The 20,321-nt window shown below is 42.4% G+C and overlaps 2 protein-coding genes and 1 long non-coding RNA gene across 3 annotated transcripts in view; 1 reads left to right on the top strand and 2 right to left on the bottom strand.

Moving 5' to 3' along the window:
• Positions 1–7,261: 7,261 nt before the first annotated feature.
• Positions 7,262–9,263, bottom strand: SIVA1 (SIVA1 apoptosis inducing factor). The gene is made up of 4 exons (XM_042799138.1): positions 9,080–9,263; positions 8,517–8,711; positions 7,979–8,135; positions 7,262–7,501 (listed from the first exon to the last, which is right to left on the bottom strand). Exons 1-4 carry the CDS (start codon positions 9,195–9,197, stop codon positions 7,444–7,446), a joined length of 528 nt encoding a protein of 175 aa, XP_042655072.1. The 5' UTR covers positions 9,198–9,263; the 3' UTR covers positions 7,262–7,443.
• Positions 8,649–17,414, top strand: LOC122154012. The gene is made up of 2 exons (XR_006165901.1): positions 8,649–8,737; positions 16,125–17,414. It is a non-coding gene; the product is annotated as an uncharacterized LOC122154012 (long non-coding RNA).
• The window catches only part of ADSS1 (adenylosuccinate synthase 1), a 28,393-nt gene continuing 24,585 nt past the window's right edge, over positions 16,514–20,321 (bottom strand). The window contains exon 13 of the mRNA XM_032981659.2: positions 16,514–19,869. Within this exon, the coding sequence (XP_032837550.2) occupies positions 19,817–19,869 (53 nt within the window). The 3' untranslated portion in view covers positions 16,514–19,816. The remainder of the gene's footprint in view (positions 19,870–20,321) is intronic.

Below are 20,321 nucleotides of genomic sequence, written 5' to 3' on the forward strand. Positions count from 1 at the left end.
CTCTTGCCAGTGCAGCCCAACACACTTTGCCTTTACCTCGGCAAGGACACACCAACTGGGGTGCAACCCACGCCCCAGGACACCCAGGTCCTTTTTGGCAAAGCCGTTTTTCAGGCAGCCAGCCCCCAGCCTGGGCTATGGGTGGTGTGACCCTGTCCCCAGGGCAGGACTTTGTGCTTGCCCTCACCGAGCCCAGGGTAACCCCCCCCCCCCCCCCCCAGCCCGCTTCTGGGGCTTGCTGAGGCTCCTGTGCTGCCACCCTTCAGGGCCTGACCTGGCCCCCAGCCCCAAAACACACAGGGACTGGCTAAAGGTCTGCTCTGTCCCGTCACCCAGGTCACCAGCAAAGACATCCAGTAGCACCAGTTCCAGTACCAACCCCCGAGCACTGATGCTGGTAACGGGGTGCTGGTTGGGTTTGCCTGGCCTGTCACAGCCCTTGGTATCTGACAGTCCAGCGAAGCTTCCCTCCACCTTACAGACCACCCGTCCAAACCGCACCTCTCCCGTAGAGCTCCTACAACAGGACTTTCAGGGTCTCTGTTGAGAGCCTTGCTAACGTCAAGGTGAGTGACATCCACGTCTCTCCTCTCGGCCGGTGCTACTCATCTCAGCAGAAAAGGCAGTTCAGCTCCATCAGACATAACTGGCCCTTGACAAATCCGTGTCGACTGTTCCCTGTTATGTTCTTGCCTTTCACGTGCCTGGACGTGGCACATGGGAAGTGCTGGACACAGCTTTTGTGAGGATTCACACTCTAGTCTCCCTGCAGACTGAGATCAGGCTGACCAGCCTGTAATTCCTCAAATTGTTCTCTTCAAAGAACGGCACAGCCCTCGCCTTCGCTCAGTGCCCAGGGCCACCCCCTGGTGCCACTGCCATTCCAAGGTGAGGGACAGACGTCAGCCCGCTCGCTCAGCACCCCCCCGTGCAGTGCAAAGCCCAGCTTTACAGTCCGACTGTTGGCATAGCCATCAACGTATTCTTTCACATCTTTATGAGAAGAAATTTCTGTGTGACATTAATTTAATGCAACAAAGTATGGAATGTGGGTGTTTGGGTATTTGTCAGGTTTTGGTTTTGTTTTGGTTTTTTTTTTTTTTTGTTCTCGGCATTCAGTTTTAAGAAAAGAGGGATATAATTTACATATCTGGTGTATAAATACCCTTGTTTATGATACTGATACCTTAAAATTCAAAGAAAAAAATAATGTGATCCATTTACATTTATGCATATGGCTTACATTTTGCTTTTGTCTTTGCAGACAGCAAAATGGTCCATTTTGAATATCAGGCTGTATTTTATGAATGGTACAAAGCATTTTGAATAAAAAATTCCGTTCTGGAAAAAACTGGTTTAGACCTACAGATCTATGAGGGGTGTATTTTAAAACAAACCCCCTGCTCAAAGCTAGCAGTCCAATTACAACAGTATCAGGTAAGTTGTGAGGACTTGAAAAAAAATTAAGAACCTGGGTAACAATCTACTCAAAACTAACATAGTGATGCCACCCTGTGGCTATAACATGAAATTTCTACTGAAAAGGTATGATGAATAGTTGTTTTATCTTAAGTCTCCAATCACATTAAAGTGGATTTCTGCACAAAGAGCAACTGGCAGTTTTCCAAACTTCGGTGCAAATTTAAGAGCATGTGCATGTAGAACAAATCAAGATAGTACCTGGTGATACTGTGGTGATTTTGACATCGCTGTGCATGTTAAATGGACATCTGGCCCCACTACCTACAACTGTATTTATCAGGAAAAGAAGAAAGAAAAACATCCACATCTCAGAGAAGAAATGACAACAGAACAAATGAGAAGGGGATTGTGATTTCAACTACGACATTTGAGTAAAACAATGTAAGAAAATAAAATTAAATAAATCATAAAGCTTAAAGTAAATCCTACAGCCACAAAATGTTTAAGCAATAACCTCTGCAAGAGATAATTAATATAACATCTATCACTAGATTTAACGGAAATCACAACCACGAGAACCAAAAACTTTTAATAAAAGTGTAACCTATAATCATTTGATTCCAGCCGAAGCTGAGGCTTTTCCTAACAGAAAAAAATAAAGCAACAAAACCCCAGAATACACATTAGCAAGTATCATTAAAACTCGTATTACAATGGTAGCAGTTCAAAATGCAATCAACTATAAGTAGTATGGTATTTTGATATCTTCAGAAATAAAGTATCTATACAACAGAAAAAGACAGAAGAGTCATGTGTGTAACTGTGATAGTCATTAAAATATTACAAAATATACAATGTCTGATCACTTTCACTCCATTGCAATTTTATTAATATAAAATAGAAAGTAAGATTTAGAATAACTGTCTTCCAATTTTCTATCCACAAGTGATGTTGCTCTTTGAATTACACAGCTCCTATTGTTTTTTTTAAAGAACCATTAACATTTTCTGAAGCCTCTTGGCTACTTTTAATAGGTTAACCAATTTGCTTCAATATGAACAAAACAATGTTCAAAGTTTTGCTACCTTCCCCTGTAAGATTGATTAACAAAAAACTCTAAAGAGAGTGGAAGAAACAGCACAAGGCAGCTCAACGTCGGGGTCTTTCTTAGCCTCATCTGTCCTCATGTGAAAGCCTGCTGGAAGAAAGATGCTCCCTTGGAAGAGCCTCCCACCAACCCCCTCATTTCACACCTGCGAAGCTGCGATACCCAGCGTTGTGCCACAAAGTCTGGCTACACAATCTCTGTGCTGCCCTGGCAGTTTTGTTGTGCCCATTGGTAAAGTGCTTCTGCAGGGTGATTTGAGGTTTTCCTCCCGCTGCCTGGACAACCCCACACATTTCTACAAGAGCTTGGGATATAAGCTTAGTCTGACAGTTGATGGTAAACCACTGCATAGAACAGAGGACAAATGTGACATATACAACGTAAACTGTGGAGATGTACTGCCACACTCCATGGTAACTGGAGTTCCCCCAAGCACTAACTAGTCAGCACTGCCGGAATCTAGATGGAAGGTAAAGGCAGCAGAGATAGCTAATAGTTACATCATCTGTCATGATGAAACAATATTACAGCTAACCAAAAATTACAAAGGAGCTATATATGCAAGTTTGTACACATACAGCATAGGTGGGAGGTTAATATCAGCTAAATTTTGCTAGGATTACTTTCTTAATCTAGTCTGATCTTGTCAAAACACAAAGTCAACATGCAGCTCCTAGGAGGGTCCCGCATGGTGAAAGACAGAAGTATGTATTTGCTGGCATTTGCTGTCATCTAACCAGTTCACCTAGAGGCTAGTTGTGAGTTTTCAAAAGAATCAGACCTAACAAACCTAGGGACAAAGATACTGCTTCAATTTCTACTTCTTGGTTCCACCTCTTTGGGAAAGATTCAGAAGATTTAAACCATTTGTAGACTGCTGCCACTTCTTAGTATTTCACAGCTGATGGTAGCAAATATAGCACAAAAGCACAGCATAAATGTCAAAGAAATGTCATATTCATAAAGAAAAAAAAAAAAAGGACATAATCTTTCACTTGCACCTAAGTAACTTTGGTTTTGTGCCCTGTTCTGAGATAAAATACAGCTGCATCTAGTTATCACCTGCCTAGAAGAGGAAAAACAAAAACAAAAGGCTATGAATTGGCTACAAGTCAGGGTCCAAACAGGTAGAGCACTAAAATGAAATGAGGGGAAGAGGCTTAGGTGCTGGCTGTATTAAACAAAAGACGTACCAATCACACAATGGCACTGGCTACATTTGTGTCCTGAGCAAAGATTCTGTATTATTTTAAAAAGCTGTCTGGATCATAGAATCACAGAATGGTTTGAGTTGGAAGGGACCTTAAAGGTCATCTAGTTCCAACCCCTCGGCCGTGGGCAGGAACACCTTCCACCAAATCAGGTTGCTCAAATCATCTGTGGAATGGCTCACTTTTCTCTTTGAAAGCAAACAGGCTTCTGACCTGATCTGCAAAATATACAGGAGTCACTGTGCACACAGGACTACAGTTATTTGTGTGATCACCAGATCTGATCTACCCACCGAGAACACAACACTACTATGAGGGATGCATGTAATGGATAAATGTTATTGAAAGAGATAACTCAAACATACTTGATGTTTTTACTGAAGTTTTTCATAATATTGTACAGCTTTGCTCTAATGCAGATTGTGGATACTGGAGACTACTGAAGTCATTTACCACCTTAGATTGTCTGTAAAGGATTATCTGGTATCTCTGAAACCATACTTTTCTAGCATTTACTCATGTATTAGGCTTAAAAGAAATTGTTTTATCCCGATCAGATCAGTTGACTTCCTTTTAGACATAAAACCGTGCTCTTTGAGATTTACTTCACTAGCAGTGATATAGAGGCCTCAGAAGTTTCTCATCCACTTGTAAAATCATTACGGTAGGATATTTTCAGCCATCAATATGCTGGCTCCTCAGAGGATCTCCTTCCCTCCGAACACCAGGTAAACTCTGATCTCTGACACTGCACTGAATAGGAGGGGAAGAACGTATGACAACAGCAACAACAAAGCACAGTATAAAAAACAATTTCCTGCTCAGTTAATACACCAGACGATTCCTGTGGCTCTTTTATGCAGTCCTAGGAGTACCCAGTGTACAGCTCTCTGAGCAGTGGCAACGGACAAGGCCTTATGCATAGCAGCTAATAAGACAAAGAGAAAAATCTGACTTCTCAACAAAAGATTCTTCCCTTCCCATAGGGTTTTTCTGTAGGCAGTATGAAGATTTAAAACAGTCCCGAGTCCTACCTTCCATTATTCATCTAAGATTAGCAGGACTAGAACAGGAACTTCCCTCAATAATAGCTGAGTCTTTTGGGAGACAGAAGCACACGAGGAGAAGTTTTTCACGTCTCCTGAAGCCAGTGAAGCAAGTGAGCTGGTAACTACTAAAAAACATTTCTTACATGTATGATACAGCACCTCTATGCAAGAGTTGACCACACTGTTCTGTGTTCCTCCTGCCCCTCCCCTCCCAACCTCTTAACCTTTCTCTTCCAGCCCTCCTGATTTTTTCCTCTCCCAGCTCTTCACTCCGCATAGAGTATCTGTCCTAATGAACAACCATCTTTCAAGGGGCATTCTAGAGGATAACAAATAAGAACTTTAAACCATGAAATCCATGCCATTGTTTCCAGAGGACAGCTTTCTATGAAATACAGCTGTGACTAAATAAACCAAAAAAACATATCTATCAACTACTTTGAAGCACAAATCATTTGTAAACAACATGTCTCATCTCTCCGGGAGCTTGGAAGCAAAATAGTATTTTCAGTCTCTTACCCTCAGGAGGCAATGAGAAAAAGCAGACACATACTTAAAGGTTTCAGTTTGAAAAATATGCTTGACTGAAAAACATTTTTGTTCACTGCTTAAAGCTTCAAATGAAACAAAGCCAAATTCTAAAAGTCTTTCCTAGAACTAAGATTTAACTGCAGTAACCCACAGATTCTTCCCATTCATAAAACTCAGCATTTTTAAAATTATTGCCATAGGAACAGCATGTTTATCTGCCCTATGATACCTGACAGCTGGGAACTGCACCAGAGATCTGCCATCATCTTTACTTAATCTATTACAGTTTTGAAAAGATAGACAATATTGTGGAATTTCTGCACACCAACACTATCACTACGAGCTCACCTGACTGACTTAAACTTTTTCTGCTTGTTTTAGGGTTGGGAACAAGATACATTTTACAGTTGCTCAAAATCAAGACTGGAGTAAGAACTAGTAAACTCTCCCATTTTAACTGGCTACAAAGCATGCAGAACAGGGAAACAAACCAGATCCATCAGCCAAAGGAGGTTAGCAAACAGACAGCTGACCTGGTGGAAAAGTGGCCCCACTGGGATACACACCCTAAAGGGCACAAATGCTTTTAAAGTGTCTCTACACAGTTATACGAAGTATTATGCTGGGGCTAGAAAGAATGTCATCTTGCACCTCGTTGGGGCTGATACATCCAAACCCATGCAGCCATGATGAAGTACTGCTGTTCAGCAGTAGCCATCACCCCACCCTTTCCTAGAGCATTTACTGTTCTGTTTGGTTAGTTGCAGTATTCTGAAATGTAAAAATACCCAGTATGCTTCGACTAGCGTATCAAATAAAGATATCCCCACAAGAGAGAAGTCCCTCAACTTGCATTGCAAGGGCCTTTCAATTTCTTCAAACAGAAATGACTACAGTGGAAGAGAAGAGGTTAAAAAAAAAAGTTACTCCACGCAAAACATACTAATCACAGTTGAGAAGACTGGGAAGCATTAGTGGCAGACTTTGCTTGGGGAACTGAGGGCAAATAATTTGGGAAACAGAGCATTAGCTATGAGTGCCATGAGAATTTTTTTTCTCTCAAATCTGTTCCTTTTTTCCTACAGTCTGAAGTCAGTCACTTAATGTTTTCCTGAGGTAAAGAACACTGTAGTTTTCTTACGCACGGTTGGTTTGCAAGATGAAAAGTCTGCTCTTTTTATTTTTAAAAACATAGCAAAAAATAGTAAAAGAAAATTACTTTCAGGAGCTTTCCAGCAGTACTTAACAACAATCTCATGCCTACAGCACAAACGATACTAAGCACATTGGCCTCTGCAGTGATACGAAAAGAAAATGAGGAATGAGCTAGTTTATGGAGAGGTACACTTGAGTGTTGACCATTTTTCAGACCACTTCATGAGCTATTTGAGTGGGTATTCAGGAGAATAAGAAGTTTACAGTGTAGGTGATCAACTTACTTACATAAACAAGATGCTTTCTAAGAAAGACCATGCAAGGAGGGTACAGGAAAATTAGTCTCTCACACTTATCTATTGAGAAAAACTCTTTTGCTCCAAGCCTGGTGTACCACTGTTCTATCAAAGTTACCATGGAAAGAACAATTAAAACCATTCAAGCTGTAAATAATAAGATGATTTTGGCAGTTTAAAAAAAAATTACCTGAAATCAGCAAATTCTCTATTTGGAAAAGCCTTCAGGCCTGGCTGATTTTCCTAGTTAGCTCACAAAGAAAGTGTGTGTCCAGAATAGATTTACACTCGCCTGAAAGCACACACGGACCAACCTATTTCTATTCTGATACCATAAGGGTGTGTCCTAATGTGAGCAACAAGTAGAGAGACACTGGATGAATACTCTGAACTCTGTATCACTTAGGGAACACCAGGTAGAGGATAAAGCGGTCCCTTCCAGATAGGCATGTCACAAGTAGGGAGAAGGAGAAAGTTGACTCGAAATAATCTAAAAAGCCTCAAAATATAAAGTTTATTGAGCTACATTATTAAAAAGTACAATATAAAGATATAAAACATAGAAATTCCATAATTAATTCACATGCTAAAAGGATTAATTGACCAGCCATAAGGAGGAGACTTCATGAAAATTACAGACATCTTAGCCATAAAGGCTATTTCATCAAGTATCAGACTTGAAATATTGAACAACCATTGCAGAGAACTTGCTCTCCCACATCACCATAACTAGGAAAAAACAAAAGAAAACAAGAAAAAAAGTCAGTGCATCTACTGTTTCTGGAACATAACAGAGAATGCCACCCTATTCCATTATCGGCTGTATAAACATGGGACTCCCACACAGCACACCCAACACTTCTTTATATTGTATAAGTGTTAACAACAACGGCAGAAGATTAAGATTACTTCTTGGCAGATCCTTCACTCATCACTGGTCAGCACACAATATTGCTGGCAGGAAGTTTGCCTCTGAGAACATTTAAATGAGAATCTAAACTAGATTTGCACTAAGATTGTTTAGACTAGGTCACGCAGGCATTTATTTTACATGTTTCAGACAGTTTTACTGCTACTAATGCAACATGAGAAGAGTTCAAGTCCTTTATGCAGATGAGCTAGATACCTGCTGGGTTTTCATATGATGAAGACAATTTTCAGACCTTATATAATTAAAAGAAGCTTAAAAATTCAAAAGGCACTTACTCAACAGTGGAGCACAAAGAACAGGTAACTGTGTTGCAGGAGCTGCAGAGCCTGCTGCAGTTCTGGCAGACAAACTGGTCGCACTGCGTACACGCATCCTTAACATCAGCAGTTCTTACGCACGAGGAACAGGCTTTGGAAACCCCCGCGGGTGGAACTGCTTGGAGAAGACGCAATTAAGAAGAGATGTATTTACAGCAAAACAGGGGAAAGCACCTGCAAGTTCCAGGCGCGGCGACGCGGGGCCTCCCCGCCCAGCGCTGCGGCTGCAGGTGGCAGCACTTTGCCGAGCACACTTGCCCGCACCAGCGCGCCCCCCCCAACCCCCTCGCTGCTTTAAAATTTGTTGGTGCTTTTTCTGCTCAGTGGCAAAGACATTCGCGAACTGACCGCGCGCGCAAGTTTCTAAATCCGTCAGCGAAGCTGAAACTTAGCGCTTCCTTTAAAAAAAAAAAAACAAAAACAAAAACAAACAACAATTAAGAACTGCGGTGGGACGCCTCCCCCCGCAAGGCGTGCGGCGGGGAGGGCCACTCACCCTTCTCCGTGGCGGCGGGGCGCCTCAGCAGTTTCCCGTCGTGGCCGATGAGCAGCTGCCCGCTCCGGCGGCGTCCGGCGCTGCCCCCCCGGGCCTCCCCGCCCGGCTCCGGCGAGCGGCTGGCGGCAGGGCCGGCGGGCCAGGCGCCCCCCATGAACGCCTGGGCGCCCCTGAAGAGCAGCCGCCGGGTCCTCTCTGCCGGCGGGAGAGGGGGCGTGAGGGTGAGTGAGGGGGGAGTGAAGGGGGAGTGAGGGGCGTGAGGCGGGAGTGAGGGGGGACGTGAGGGGGGACGTGAGGGGGGACGTGAGGGGGGACGTGAGGGGGGACGTGAGGGGGGACGTGAGGGGGGACGTGAGGGGGGACGTGAGGGGGGACGTGAGGGGGGACGTGAGGGGGGACGTGAGGGGGGACGTGAGGGGGGACGTGAGGGGGGACGTGAGGGGGGACGTGAGGGGGAGTGCTCCCCTCCCCCCCTCAGCCGCCAGGCCCGGAGGGAGGCCTGCGGACACAGGCCGAGGCAGCGGCCCCGGCGCTTCCCGCCCTCCCCCCATCCCCCGCCTCACCGAAGACCTCCCGCCGGTACTCCTCGCCCCGCACGCCGCGGCTCAGCTCCCGCAGCCCCACGCGGGTTTTCAGCTGGAGCGGGGCCGCCTCTCCGAAGGGGCAGGAGCGCTTCGGCATGGCGGGCCCGGCCCGGCCCGGCGCCGCCGCGTCACCGCCGCGCCCGAGCCAATGGCGGGGCGGGCCGCGGGAAGCGCGAGGCGATGGGCGGGCGGTGCCGGCCCCGCCCCAGGCCCCGCCCCCTCGGGCACCGCCCCCTTAGGCCCCGCCCCCCTCCCGCCGTACCGCAGGGCCGGCACCGCCCGGGTTTTCTCCCGGGGAACCGATCGCTCCGTTTGCAGCAAAATCTCGCTTTCCGCCGCCGCTCCCCGCCCGTCCCCTCCGGCCACCGGCGGGAAGAACCCGGCGGGACAAAGCACCCCAAGGGCTGGTAACCCAGGCCCGTCAGTGAACCCGTTCGGGCTCACCCAGCTCTTCCTAAAGCTTAAACCTCCTGCCGAAGTATTAGCTGTCTAAATGCCGTAAAACCTACGAAATAGTGCAAGAATTGGTAGGTAGACTGTCTCTGGCAGTCTAGGTATCGCTCTATGGATGAAAAATTCAAATCCAAGCAGCACTCAACCTGGGAACTACGCCTATTTTCAAAATACATTGTATCCCTCTGTGTAAACAAGGTCTTTAAAACCGGTGTTAGTGTTCACCGTGCAATGATTTGTGTCATTTGAAGAACGCAGTCACCGCAGTTGTTTCTTCCGGAGAGGTTTCTGAACTCTGGCCTTCACCTCTATGTACAGTAGGATTCTGGACAAAATCACAACCAAGTATAGGAGTGATTTTTTCCATCAAGGAACACCAAAAGCATGCTTCCACTAGCTGCTGAACTGTTACTGGTTTGCAGGTACAACCACACTGATTTCACACAGGTTAATGTAATTTTTTTTTTTTTCTGAGAGAGATTGTTCATCAGCCCAGCCTTGTGGTCTGTGCAATGGAAGCTACAGTTGTAATGCACAGTAATTCACAAAAATCCCTTCTGAGCTCCAAGTCTGACTCCTGCCACGCTTTCTTTAGCTGTGAAGATTTCTGATTTGTCTTTTTCTGCATGTACTTTCAAGTGCATGCTTAAAGATGTTCAGCAGACAACTTACTACCGCACATTGAAATCTCACAGTCTTTTCTTCCTCTCTAAGGAAATTTCTTTGTAAATATGCATTAGACATACACTCTGATGTCCCTGAAGCTCTCTGGGGAATACGGGTGACTCAGAATGTAACTGCAGTCAGGTGGAGGCCTGTCAGGGTAGAGGGCTGCAGATCACACATTTCATTAGCATGGCACAGGGTAAGCGTGGATGGAACCCAACTGACTGATAACTGGATGAAATACAAAGAAAAAAGTTAAAAGCACCGTTCTGCTTGTGAAGGAGGATCTCCGAATACGAAGTAGATTTGAAAGCGAGCAGTGTGTGCTGCAGCAGTGCTGCTGGTGCTGTCGCTGAAGGGTAAATTTAAGGGCACTTTCCCCGAGGGCTGATGTGCCATGTGCCGCCACCACCCCACTGTATGGCAGATGCAGAAATCTTCTGTTGCAGCTATCGGAGTCAGCCTCAGGTGCTGACATCTCTTAATTGCTTTGCAAGCCTCGACCTTAACAACATCTGTTACTGATCAGCTATTTCCTATTTGTAAGTAAGGAAGGCAGAATAATTCTCTGGTCCGTACCACTGTACCTACAGGGAAGAAACTGGTTCATCTGCCAGGCTGTTACCTGTTACCCAATAGAATGAGTCCGAATATTTTATTAGTTTCATAGCAATAAGCCTTGAGGAATATCCACTAGTGATTTGGAAGTACAAAAGAGTCTGAGATCTGATCTGGCAAAGCTTGCTGGCATTGAGTGTTCATGAAAATTAATGCTGACAGTCTCCCAGGTTAGTTAATGAGGTTGTGTGTTACATTTTGCAGCTTCTGAATATGAAAAAGCAACCTGGACAAATCCCAAATCACTAATGGTGACTGTGAAACACAATGATTCTGGTTTATCCTTGAAAACATGTTTGTGAAAAAAGGCATAGAATAAAGATGGCAGGCTTTTTCTTACTACTTTGCTTCTCCTGTGCCTGTGTGAATATTACAGACAAATTGGTTGATAGTGTTGTCACTTACAGAACACAGAAAACTTGCATTTCATTTTTTTCCCCAATAGTTTCCATTTCCATTAAGCAAATTTAAAGAGCAAAATGGACTGTGCTTGCGAAGTCTATCATTCCTAATATTATATTTCTACCAGTGCTTCAAGAAAGTCAGGGCAGACACAGAAGGACTCTAGCCATATTTCACCGTCATCGCTTCTAGCAGTTTAGAGTTCAGAAATTTTCTGAGACCAAGTTTTCATCTGGATCTTAATGTGTAACTGTAGTCCCACTCTTCTCAAAGTTGTCCAGTCCCCTTCTCAAAACTGGCAATGTTTAATTTCTTATTTTGTCTAGCAAGGTCTATAACTTAGCAGTATGTTATTTTTAAAAAAATGCTTCATCAGGTTTGTGTTCAGTTTGCCTCCTGTTAATTTCCTTGCGTGGCTCCTATATCTGGTTTTATAAAAAATAACGAATAACCATTCCCTATTGGCTCTCTGCATAACACCCGTGACTATAAAGACATCTGCTATATCATCCTCCTTCATCTTTTATTCAAGCTGAAATATTCTGTCATGTTGAGGCACTCCTTTGCAGTGTGGCCCGATCCACATCACCCGTGCCACGTCCCGGTGTGAGATGTGACAGCATCTCGTCAGAGCATGGCACGGGAAGCCTTAAACATACACTGGTGCTCCAGAGAGAGTCTGGGGTGCGTGGGGAGGGAGGGAGGGAGCCCGAAAAGCCCTGGGTGGGGATGCCTAGGTGGCCGGGCGCACCCAGCATACCCAAGCTGAAGGGCACAAACAGCCTCGGGCGTCCTTTTCCATCCCTCTCACAGTCTCGAACGTCCTTCCTCCAGTGCACACTATGCATCTGGACCACACAAACCTAAAGGTGTTTTCCTCTTGGTCCCTTCCCTAGTAATTCCTAACAGCTGATTTGTCATTTTGATTACTACTGAAGTACCAAACTGATGCTTTCAGGGAACTATTCATAAACGGTTCACAGCATCACTCCCCTGAGTGTTAATCACTTCATTCAGAACCCATCACTCCACGTGTATAACCGAGGTTATTTTTCCCCCACGTGTACTGTGTACTTACTGACACTGCCAATTTATTGCCTGTTCGGTATCATGAGAGCCTCAAAAATACATAGCTGTAGCTCTTCCCACTTGGCTTTTGGATTTGACTTTTAACAATAATGCAGCAAACACTGATACCTCACTGCTCACCTCCCTTCCTCAAAGTACTTTTAAACACATTGAATTGCCAGAAGCTTCCTCAGGTTTACCAATAATCCTCAGGATCACACCAATCCCTTTGAAAGAATTGGCATCGCTTTTGCTCTGAGACCAGTTTAATTAAATATATCACATTCAGGCCTGGCCTACAATAGACTTTGCCTACAAAATGTGTAGATTTAAATACTCCAGTGAGCAGTTACACGTTTTAAGACTTTTGTTTCTGATCCATCTGTAAGACAACCATAATAAACGTTTGCCTGCCAGCCAATGCTTCTAACTACTCCAAAATATAATTAGAAATAAACAGGTATACTGGAATAAAAATCACAGACAGTGTAAATCACAAACATTGCAAATTGAGACTAGATGCCTTCTCAAAGGGCAAAGATCTTACAAGCTTGGAAAAGAGCAAAGTGAGGAAAATTCTGCCTCCTGTTTTCAGCTGTGCCAGACAAAATATCCATGGTGGCTGATTTGGCTTTGTGAATTTAAATATTCATCAGTCTTCTTCCTCTCTCTGTCTTGTTTTGCAAGCAACCTTTATCCATTCACTGTAACAAGTTAAAGTGTTCCATTTTAGGAACAGGTGGCAGATAAATAGCAATCCAGGGGATTATATTAGCTTTTAGACTGTTCCAAATGCCTAATAACAGGTTCCCATAACCATTGGAAGGACCTTAAAAATACTTTGTCTTTCTCTCCAGCTTCACTCATGCTAAAGCCCTCCCTTCCACATGCGTGTAGTAAAAATTTCCCATTTATTCTATTCTTTCCTTATTAGGCCATTTAGAAATAAATCGAAACATAATAGCTAGAGGCAGGACTCTCTCTTCACCACTTTAAATAAGGAGTTTCCTTAATGATTCCTCTCAGCTTGTATTGATATCAAGAGTGGATTTTGGCCAGCTCACTTGTTCTTTTCTAATGTTATCATGCTAAAATGGAATATTCTGGAAATTCTTTTAAGTGGAATATATATTACAGTGACTGATGTAGTGGCCGTGCCCCAGCACGCAGCCTGTGTTAAGTCGGCCGGAGTCGCAGGCTGCACACACATGCCTGGTGTGCAAGCAGTGCAGCGCTACACGAACAAATAACTCCAAGCAGCTGATGCTCAGGACCCAATATCCACACTGTAGGTGGAGGTTTGCTTCTGACCAGCTGATCCGGTCCCACGGACCAAACTCTGATTAGCATCTGGAGTACAGTGGAGGCACTGCTGGAGAGCATCAGTTTCATCCGAACGGAACACAGTTCCCAGGCTGGGTGCACTACTTAAGTAGCGCAAACTACTTTGGTAGCACAAACCAAAGCGTGGCACAGTGGTAACAGTCATTGCAGTGCAGGATGAAGCCACCACAGGGGCACAGCCTCAATAGTTGGAACAACTGAAACAGAAGAAAATTGGAGTATGAAATGCAAAGTTGAAAATTTGAACTGCACTGCCTATTTTTGATGTTACAGGATGCTGAGTAAGCAGTGAAGTTGTAACCGTAGTACTGACATACATGTGACTGCACTGGGACTGTAGCTGGTCTTACCTGTAGCAAGGCAGATTCTTGAAACAAGAATGACACATCATCTCCCCAACCGTCCTCTTCTTCGTCACCCATTTACTAAGGACACAAAACATGCCATTACAACGGACGCCAGCAGACATTTAGCATGAATCAGTGGTACTACTCACCAACACGAGTAATGGGAAATACATTCCCTCCACCTCCTGGCCGTTATCCTCCTGCTATAGCCCGCCAGGCCATCTGCTTTATTCAAGACGCAAGTGCATCGTTGTGCTCATATTCACCCCGGCATCTGCTGTAAAACTCAGGTCCTTTTTGGCAGAACTGCTCCTCTGCCAGGTGCTTCCCACTCTGTTTTGAGACATGGGGAACCCTGTGCTTCTTCCCGAGCTTTCCATTGCCCACTCCTCAAGCTTATCAAGGTCTTTGCCATTTGTTGTCAGCCACTCCAGAATTCAGAACTCAGAGGACAGGTTTCCATTCATGGCAGAGCACTGCACTACTTTAAGAATCTCAGTTGAAACCGTAACTCCAAATAGAACAGGTCTGTAACTGGGAGTTTCCTCTTTGGAAGCAAAAACCACCATGAAATAGCTTTTTATGGTAGTGACTGGTAATACACTGTAGTTACCAAGTTTGTAATTTTGTCAGACTCACCAAAGGTTGACTCCAGCACCTCTTGCATGGAACCATCTCCATTTACAGGCCAGCCGGGCTTCCACAAACCTCAGTGGCAAACACCATTTCCATACATTTGAAGAATTAGGTCCGGTCAGCATTAAAAGTTTTGTCTCATATAGGGAAAGAAGATGAATATGGATACTGTCACCTCTGCTAAGGGCACGTATAGTTGACTGTATTCTGCAGTCCTTAAGTAAACATGTCCTCAGTGCTTCTGCCCAGGGTATTTTAAGGACTTCAGCAGCCACCTAAACAGTCTGAAGTGCTCTGCCACTTATCAAGCACTGTAAAGGTATCTCCTGAAACCTTACACTGTTGTCTGAGGCACTATTTACAGGCCTGTAATGTAAACTCTGGTGTGTGTACTCAAAGGTAATGCCTGTCAAAGGAAGGGTACATTATCTCAAGACTGCAAAAACATTAAAATACACAAGTGTTATTCTTTTCCCTGATAAAGACATTTCCTTGCCAAAGACATTTTTGTAGACAGTGTTAAAATCTGTATTGTTTCCAACCACTGAAAAATGCAGCTGCTGGCCAAGTTTTTCTACGTTAAAGGAAGCTATAAAGCATATGTGCTTACAGAAGACTGTCTTTCCTGGGGTTTTTCATGTTTTGTTTTGTTTTGTTTTTTTTCTCTTAAGACAGTCTCATGGGGCTGATGGGCAAATATTTAATGCACAGTCCCTGCTCCAGAAATGTACAGATATTAGTAACACATTAAGGTATTTTAGAACAACTGATTTCCTGTAAGTATACAAGAGACTAAAAGGCAAAATCTTGAAATCCTTATTTAGACTTGTGATAGACCTGTGATTTGGGAAGGAAAGAACCTAGTCTTCTACCTCTCTGGAGCAGGCTGTGCAATACCACTTCTCACACCACAAATCCCACGTAGCACTGTGATGGCTGAGCAGGCTCCACGCCTCAGGCACCCTCTTTTTCATTGGCAACACACATCTAATAGAGAGACAAAACCAGCACTAACAAACTCACTTAAATTAGTAGCCAACAAATCCATAGGCTATTTCCCCTAACAAAGTGCCCATACCATAAACAGCAGGTAATTTCAGCAGAGTCTACCTCAGTTTTGTTTGTGTTTTTTTTTTTTTTTCCCTTGAGCATTGACAGCATCACATGGAGTTAGACAAAACTCCCTCAGCTGCTTTGGCTACCAAAGATCATTCTATGAGAATTTTTATATATATATATATATATATGTAAACTGATGCAAAGGAAATAAACACTAGTTAATTAGCAGAGCAATTCTTGGACATTGCCCTGGATTGTGTATTAACCTACCATCATCTACTGGACATTTCACTCACCTGCTCTTCCAGGCCTAAAACAGATGAGAGAGATTTCTATAAAGGCTTCTGGAAGCCCTGACAGTACTTGTCTGAAGCCCACTCATGTTTTAGAGGTGATATTTATCCAAGCCAGTATCTACTTTTCCTTTCTAGCACAGTGCTGTTGATAAAGAAGCGTATGAAGTTCACATCGGTCGTTCTGAGACAGCAGGTATGGCAAGAACATTTTTGCATCAATTAGCAATGTTTTAATGTTTTTTTACTTCATAAAACTATTGTTCTCACAGGTTAGCTAACTAAAGATGACTCACCATAAATCTCCAGTGGTAAAGGTGGATCCCTGCTCAGTTTGTAAACGGGAAATTGTGACAAAGTTTACAGAGTATGTAAAAAAAAGGCCAAACAGCCAGAATCTGTAGATTTAAAGAAAATATCCATTCATTCATTAACGCCGCTAGTTACTTTTTTAAATGCATGAAATACTGAACCAGGTTTTTGTATTAAGTGTATTGTGTTAAAAAAGAGAAATAGAAACCAAGCACTGTTACTTTAAATTGGTTTTAATATGCCTTTCAGGACAAAATAAACAGGTGTGGATCCAAAATTCATCTGAAAAAAATCTGCATAAGGTGTAAGTATAGTTTGCACATTACTATGGAAATGCTTTTCTTTCCTTTTAGAAAGTGCATTATGCCAGAACTGTAAGACCTTATATAGCCATATAAGCCAAATTAAAAATTACAAACGCTTAAAAATCCGATACTGCATGTGTTAGGAAGCATATACCTGACTATGAAGGCCATATTGTAAGGGTAAGTGTGAGAAAACGTCAAACACATTAATGTGCATGAGTGAATCAGTAATTGCTACTTTTAAAAAACTATAATCTTTACCACAAATTATGCCATTTTGGTAGATGTTTACTCTTATCCTTCCATCCAGATATCTAACAGGATGATGCATCAACCAGTTTTAGTCATTATTATTGCATTTGGCTGGGAAGAAAGAAGAAATTAAATTCAACACAGTGATTGTTATTAAAATGAAATTTCACACAATACAAAATAATACACATGGGAAACAGCCAAAATGAAAGTAAATCTACATAAAAATGTTCTTTTTAAGTATTGTGTCAGTAGATTAAAGAGCTTTTTGATAAAAGCCTGAACTTAGTCACATGTGATTCAATGATAACACATATGAAAATCAATAGGAGCAGAACTTCAATTTAAAAAAATCCACGCTATGAAATTAAATGAACGATATTGTTTTTATGGTAACAGAGTAAGTCACAGGATAATTGCCTATTACATCATGCCCACTGACAACATCACTGGGTTTTTGATGAATCCCTGAATGCAAAGACAGTCAATATGGATCTAATAGAGACTTAATGGAAAAATTACTTGATGGAAAATAAAAAGATTAGGTGAACAAGAGAAAGTAATACCATGAAAATTAAGCTATAAAAACTACATTTTTCAATATACCAAATACCTCATTTAGAGCTGATCATTTAATCCAGCTATTCAGCACAGAGCAGCTTGTTAGTCATTGTGGACTTTACCTATAAATCAACAGAAGCTTAAATATAGCGGTAACCTCCAAGCACAAATGCACTGATGAAGATGGGGCCAAGAAAAGGAACATGTCTAGATCATCCAGTAGGCAAATGTCACAAGGTTAAGCCATGTGAAAACAAAACTTAATTACTGTACCTCCAAGCATCTTCATGCTTAAATTACCTCATATAAATGAAGCACATTTCACAGTGCTTGTAATAATTAGCACTTACCAAGCACCTTTCAGAAGTGCTTTGCAAACATTAAATAAGGTCAGAAATCTCATTGCTCTTTCATTATCACACCCATAAATACTAAGGGGAGAGCTTCCTCATCAATGTCAGAGCAAGGACTGCAGGGCTTGACTGACAGACCTCCAAAGAAACAGTGCAAGAGAGGTGAGGATGTATTCCTAATTGCCACTTTACAGACTGCAAAAAACAGCAGCAGGGAGATTAAACAACTTGTCAAAGATCAACAAAGGAGTTGTAGGTGAATTAAGGATTCATGGCTTTGCGCCTTTTTTTTTTTTTTTTTTTTTGAGATAAATGATATTTGCTTGTGGCATAAAGCCACAGTCTGTGATGAACCAGGGTATGAAGAGACTGCACTGCAGCCAGAGGGTGTAAGAGTTCTGCCTTATAAGCAGCAACACATCCGTAAACAGTTAAATTTAGTGCTTGCTGTGTGCTTGTACCGATATTTTTGTAATTGCTTCTTGACACACAGGGGTTTGAACATTTGCCATTACTGAGCAAGAAAAACCAAAGGGGATGAGTATGACACAAGATACTCTGGCTAGGTTTTCCTTTTTCCCCATCTCCGATTCAAATAATGTCAGCACGTTGTATCCTTGGAGTTATCTCAGAAAAGGGATATTTTCACACACTACACAATAGCAGTTACTGGGGTTGTGATGCCATTTCCACAGCCCTAGGGAATGATACAAAAATATTGTTAGAGCTCTCAGACATATATAGAAAAGGAACATTTACTCAGAAAATTCCACAGTTGGGGAATAACTCCGTTTCTAGTGTATTCTTTTTTCCTCTACAAGAGGTAGGCCTTTTTTGAGAGCTCCTGATGTATAATCATGATAAATTAGAAAATCCACAAAGAAATCCAAGTGTATTCTTGAAGATTCTGGGACCTCTCCATGGCTTCTACATGTCCCAACCCTGGCTGCCGCATGTCATCCCCTTCTATAAATAGGCATTACATTTTGCTGAGGAAGGTCAAAATGTGAGGGGTGTAAATACTGCAGCAGTCATCATTAAGTCATGCATTGATTTATTCTTGGAAACCTAGGAGCTGTGGAAGCGAGTGTGCCTTACAGAGCTGCAAGTCCCAAGTTCCTCAGCACAGAACTACAGTAAAACTTTGGAAATTACAATCACTGCACTGCCAGAAAGAAATGTCTCAGGTTCACTGAGAAAACACAGCGTGCTGTCTCAGCTCCACTCTCCCTATGTTGTTTTGTACCCAGTAGGCTCTCTTCCTTCCACCTTCACTCACTCCTTCCCTATTGCATAAAATAAAGACTGCACACCTGATAGTCTCCACAGGGATTGTCTGTTAGTACATAGGATATTTGAAAGAATTATTAAACAGGTCAACTTTCTCCGGTTTGGCCCCTCTACAGATGTTATCTGCGTTACTAGAATAGGCTCTGTGATAAAATACTTCAGCTGCTCGCCATTCATTTTAGTGGGCTATTAAAAAAAAATCATATAGAAATTACAGATAACTGTTTGCTTTGCGCAGTCAAAAATATGTAACTTCACTGTATTTTAGAAACTGAAAATCTGTATAATCCAAGCAATTTAAGTACACTGTATCTGTCTTATTTCTGCCAACTCAGATACATAGATATTTTAACATTTGAAGTGGAAGAACAAATCCAAGCTTCACAATTCTAAAGTTACCTAGTAACTACTGGAAAAGGCTTTAATACTGGTTTCAGCAAAAAGAAATAACTATATGGATGTAAAATACTTTCAAAATAGTAACATGGCTCAAATTTTAAAAAATATTTTCTCCTTATTTTATTAAGAATACTTCTATGAATTTTTTTTTGGATGATGGCCACCAACAAGATTTTGTACTGAATTTACTGAGAACTTAAAGATAAATAAAATGTTACAATACAGAATATATGTTTTGTTTCTATTTGATTCCTAGAAGAACATGTTGGTTTTAAATAGCATTTCCATCTAAAGAAGAAGCAGTAAAGAACAGATGAATGCTAAATTGTGCTTCTCATCACCGAAGTTCTTCATTTGTTTAGAACAGCTGGATCATCGACTCTCTTGATTTTCCAACTCCAACCCATTTAACTAGGGAGGAAAACACATCTATTAGAACAGTTACTGAGAGTAAATATTACAATCAAAGAATTGGAGTAATTTTCACCTTTCATTACGCGTCACTACAAACTGGCCAACTTTGTGCTGAAACACAATGCTAGACAGTTTTACTGTCAAAAATCACTTTACTCCTGCTGCATTATCGGACTAGAAGTGCAACATACTGAAGTTTGAAAGCATGAAATAATTATACCATAAACACAAAGCATTGCAGATGGAAGGTCTAACAGAAGACCAAGCAGGTTTGTTGCAGGTTTAACTGTCATTGTCTTGAGTGATAGGATGTCTAGCTAAATCCCTGCAGAGAAGCAGCAAGAGCTCTGCCAGACTGTGAAGTTTTCTTGATGCGGACGAGAGACAGTGATGCACACATGCTAAAATATTGTTAAATGTAAGGCTGAAATTAAAAACATTATCCAGCG

This window comes from Tyto alba, unplaced genomic scaffold (genome assembly GCF_018691265.1).
Source record: "Tyto alba isolate M040663 unplaced genomic scaffold, T.alba_DEE_v4.0 Super-Scaffold_29, whole genome shotgun sequence".
Lineage (NCBI taxonomy): Eukaryota > Metazoa > Chordata > Aves > Strigiformes > Tytonidae > Tyto > Tyto alba.

Coding starts and splice junctions, on each gene's coding strand:
- SIVA1 (XM_042799138.1), bottom strand. CDS start 9,197: ATGCCGAAGCGCTCCTGCCCCTTCGGAGAGGCGGCCCCGCTCCAGCTG. Junction 8,712..9,079: donor GTACCGGCGGGAGGTCTTCG/GTGAGGCGGGGG, acceptor TCCCGCCGGCAG/AGAGGACCCGGCGGCTGCTC. Junction 8,136..8,516: donor CCCCGCCGCCACGGAGAAGG/GTGAGTGGCCCT, acceptor TTCTCCAAGCAG/TTCCACCCGCGGGGGTTTCC.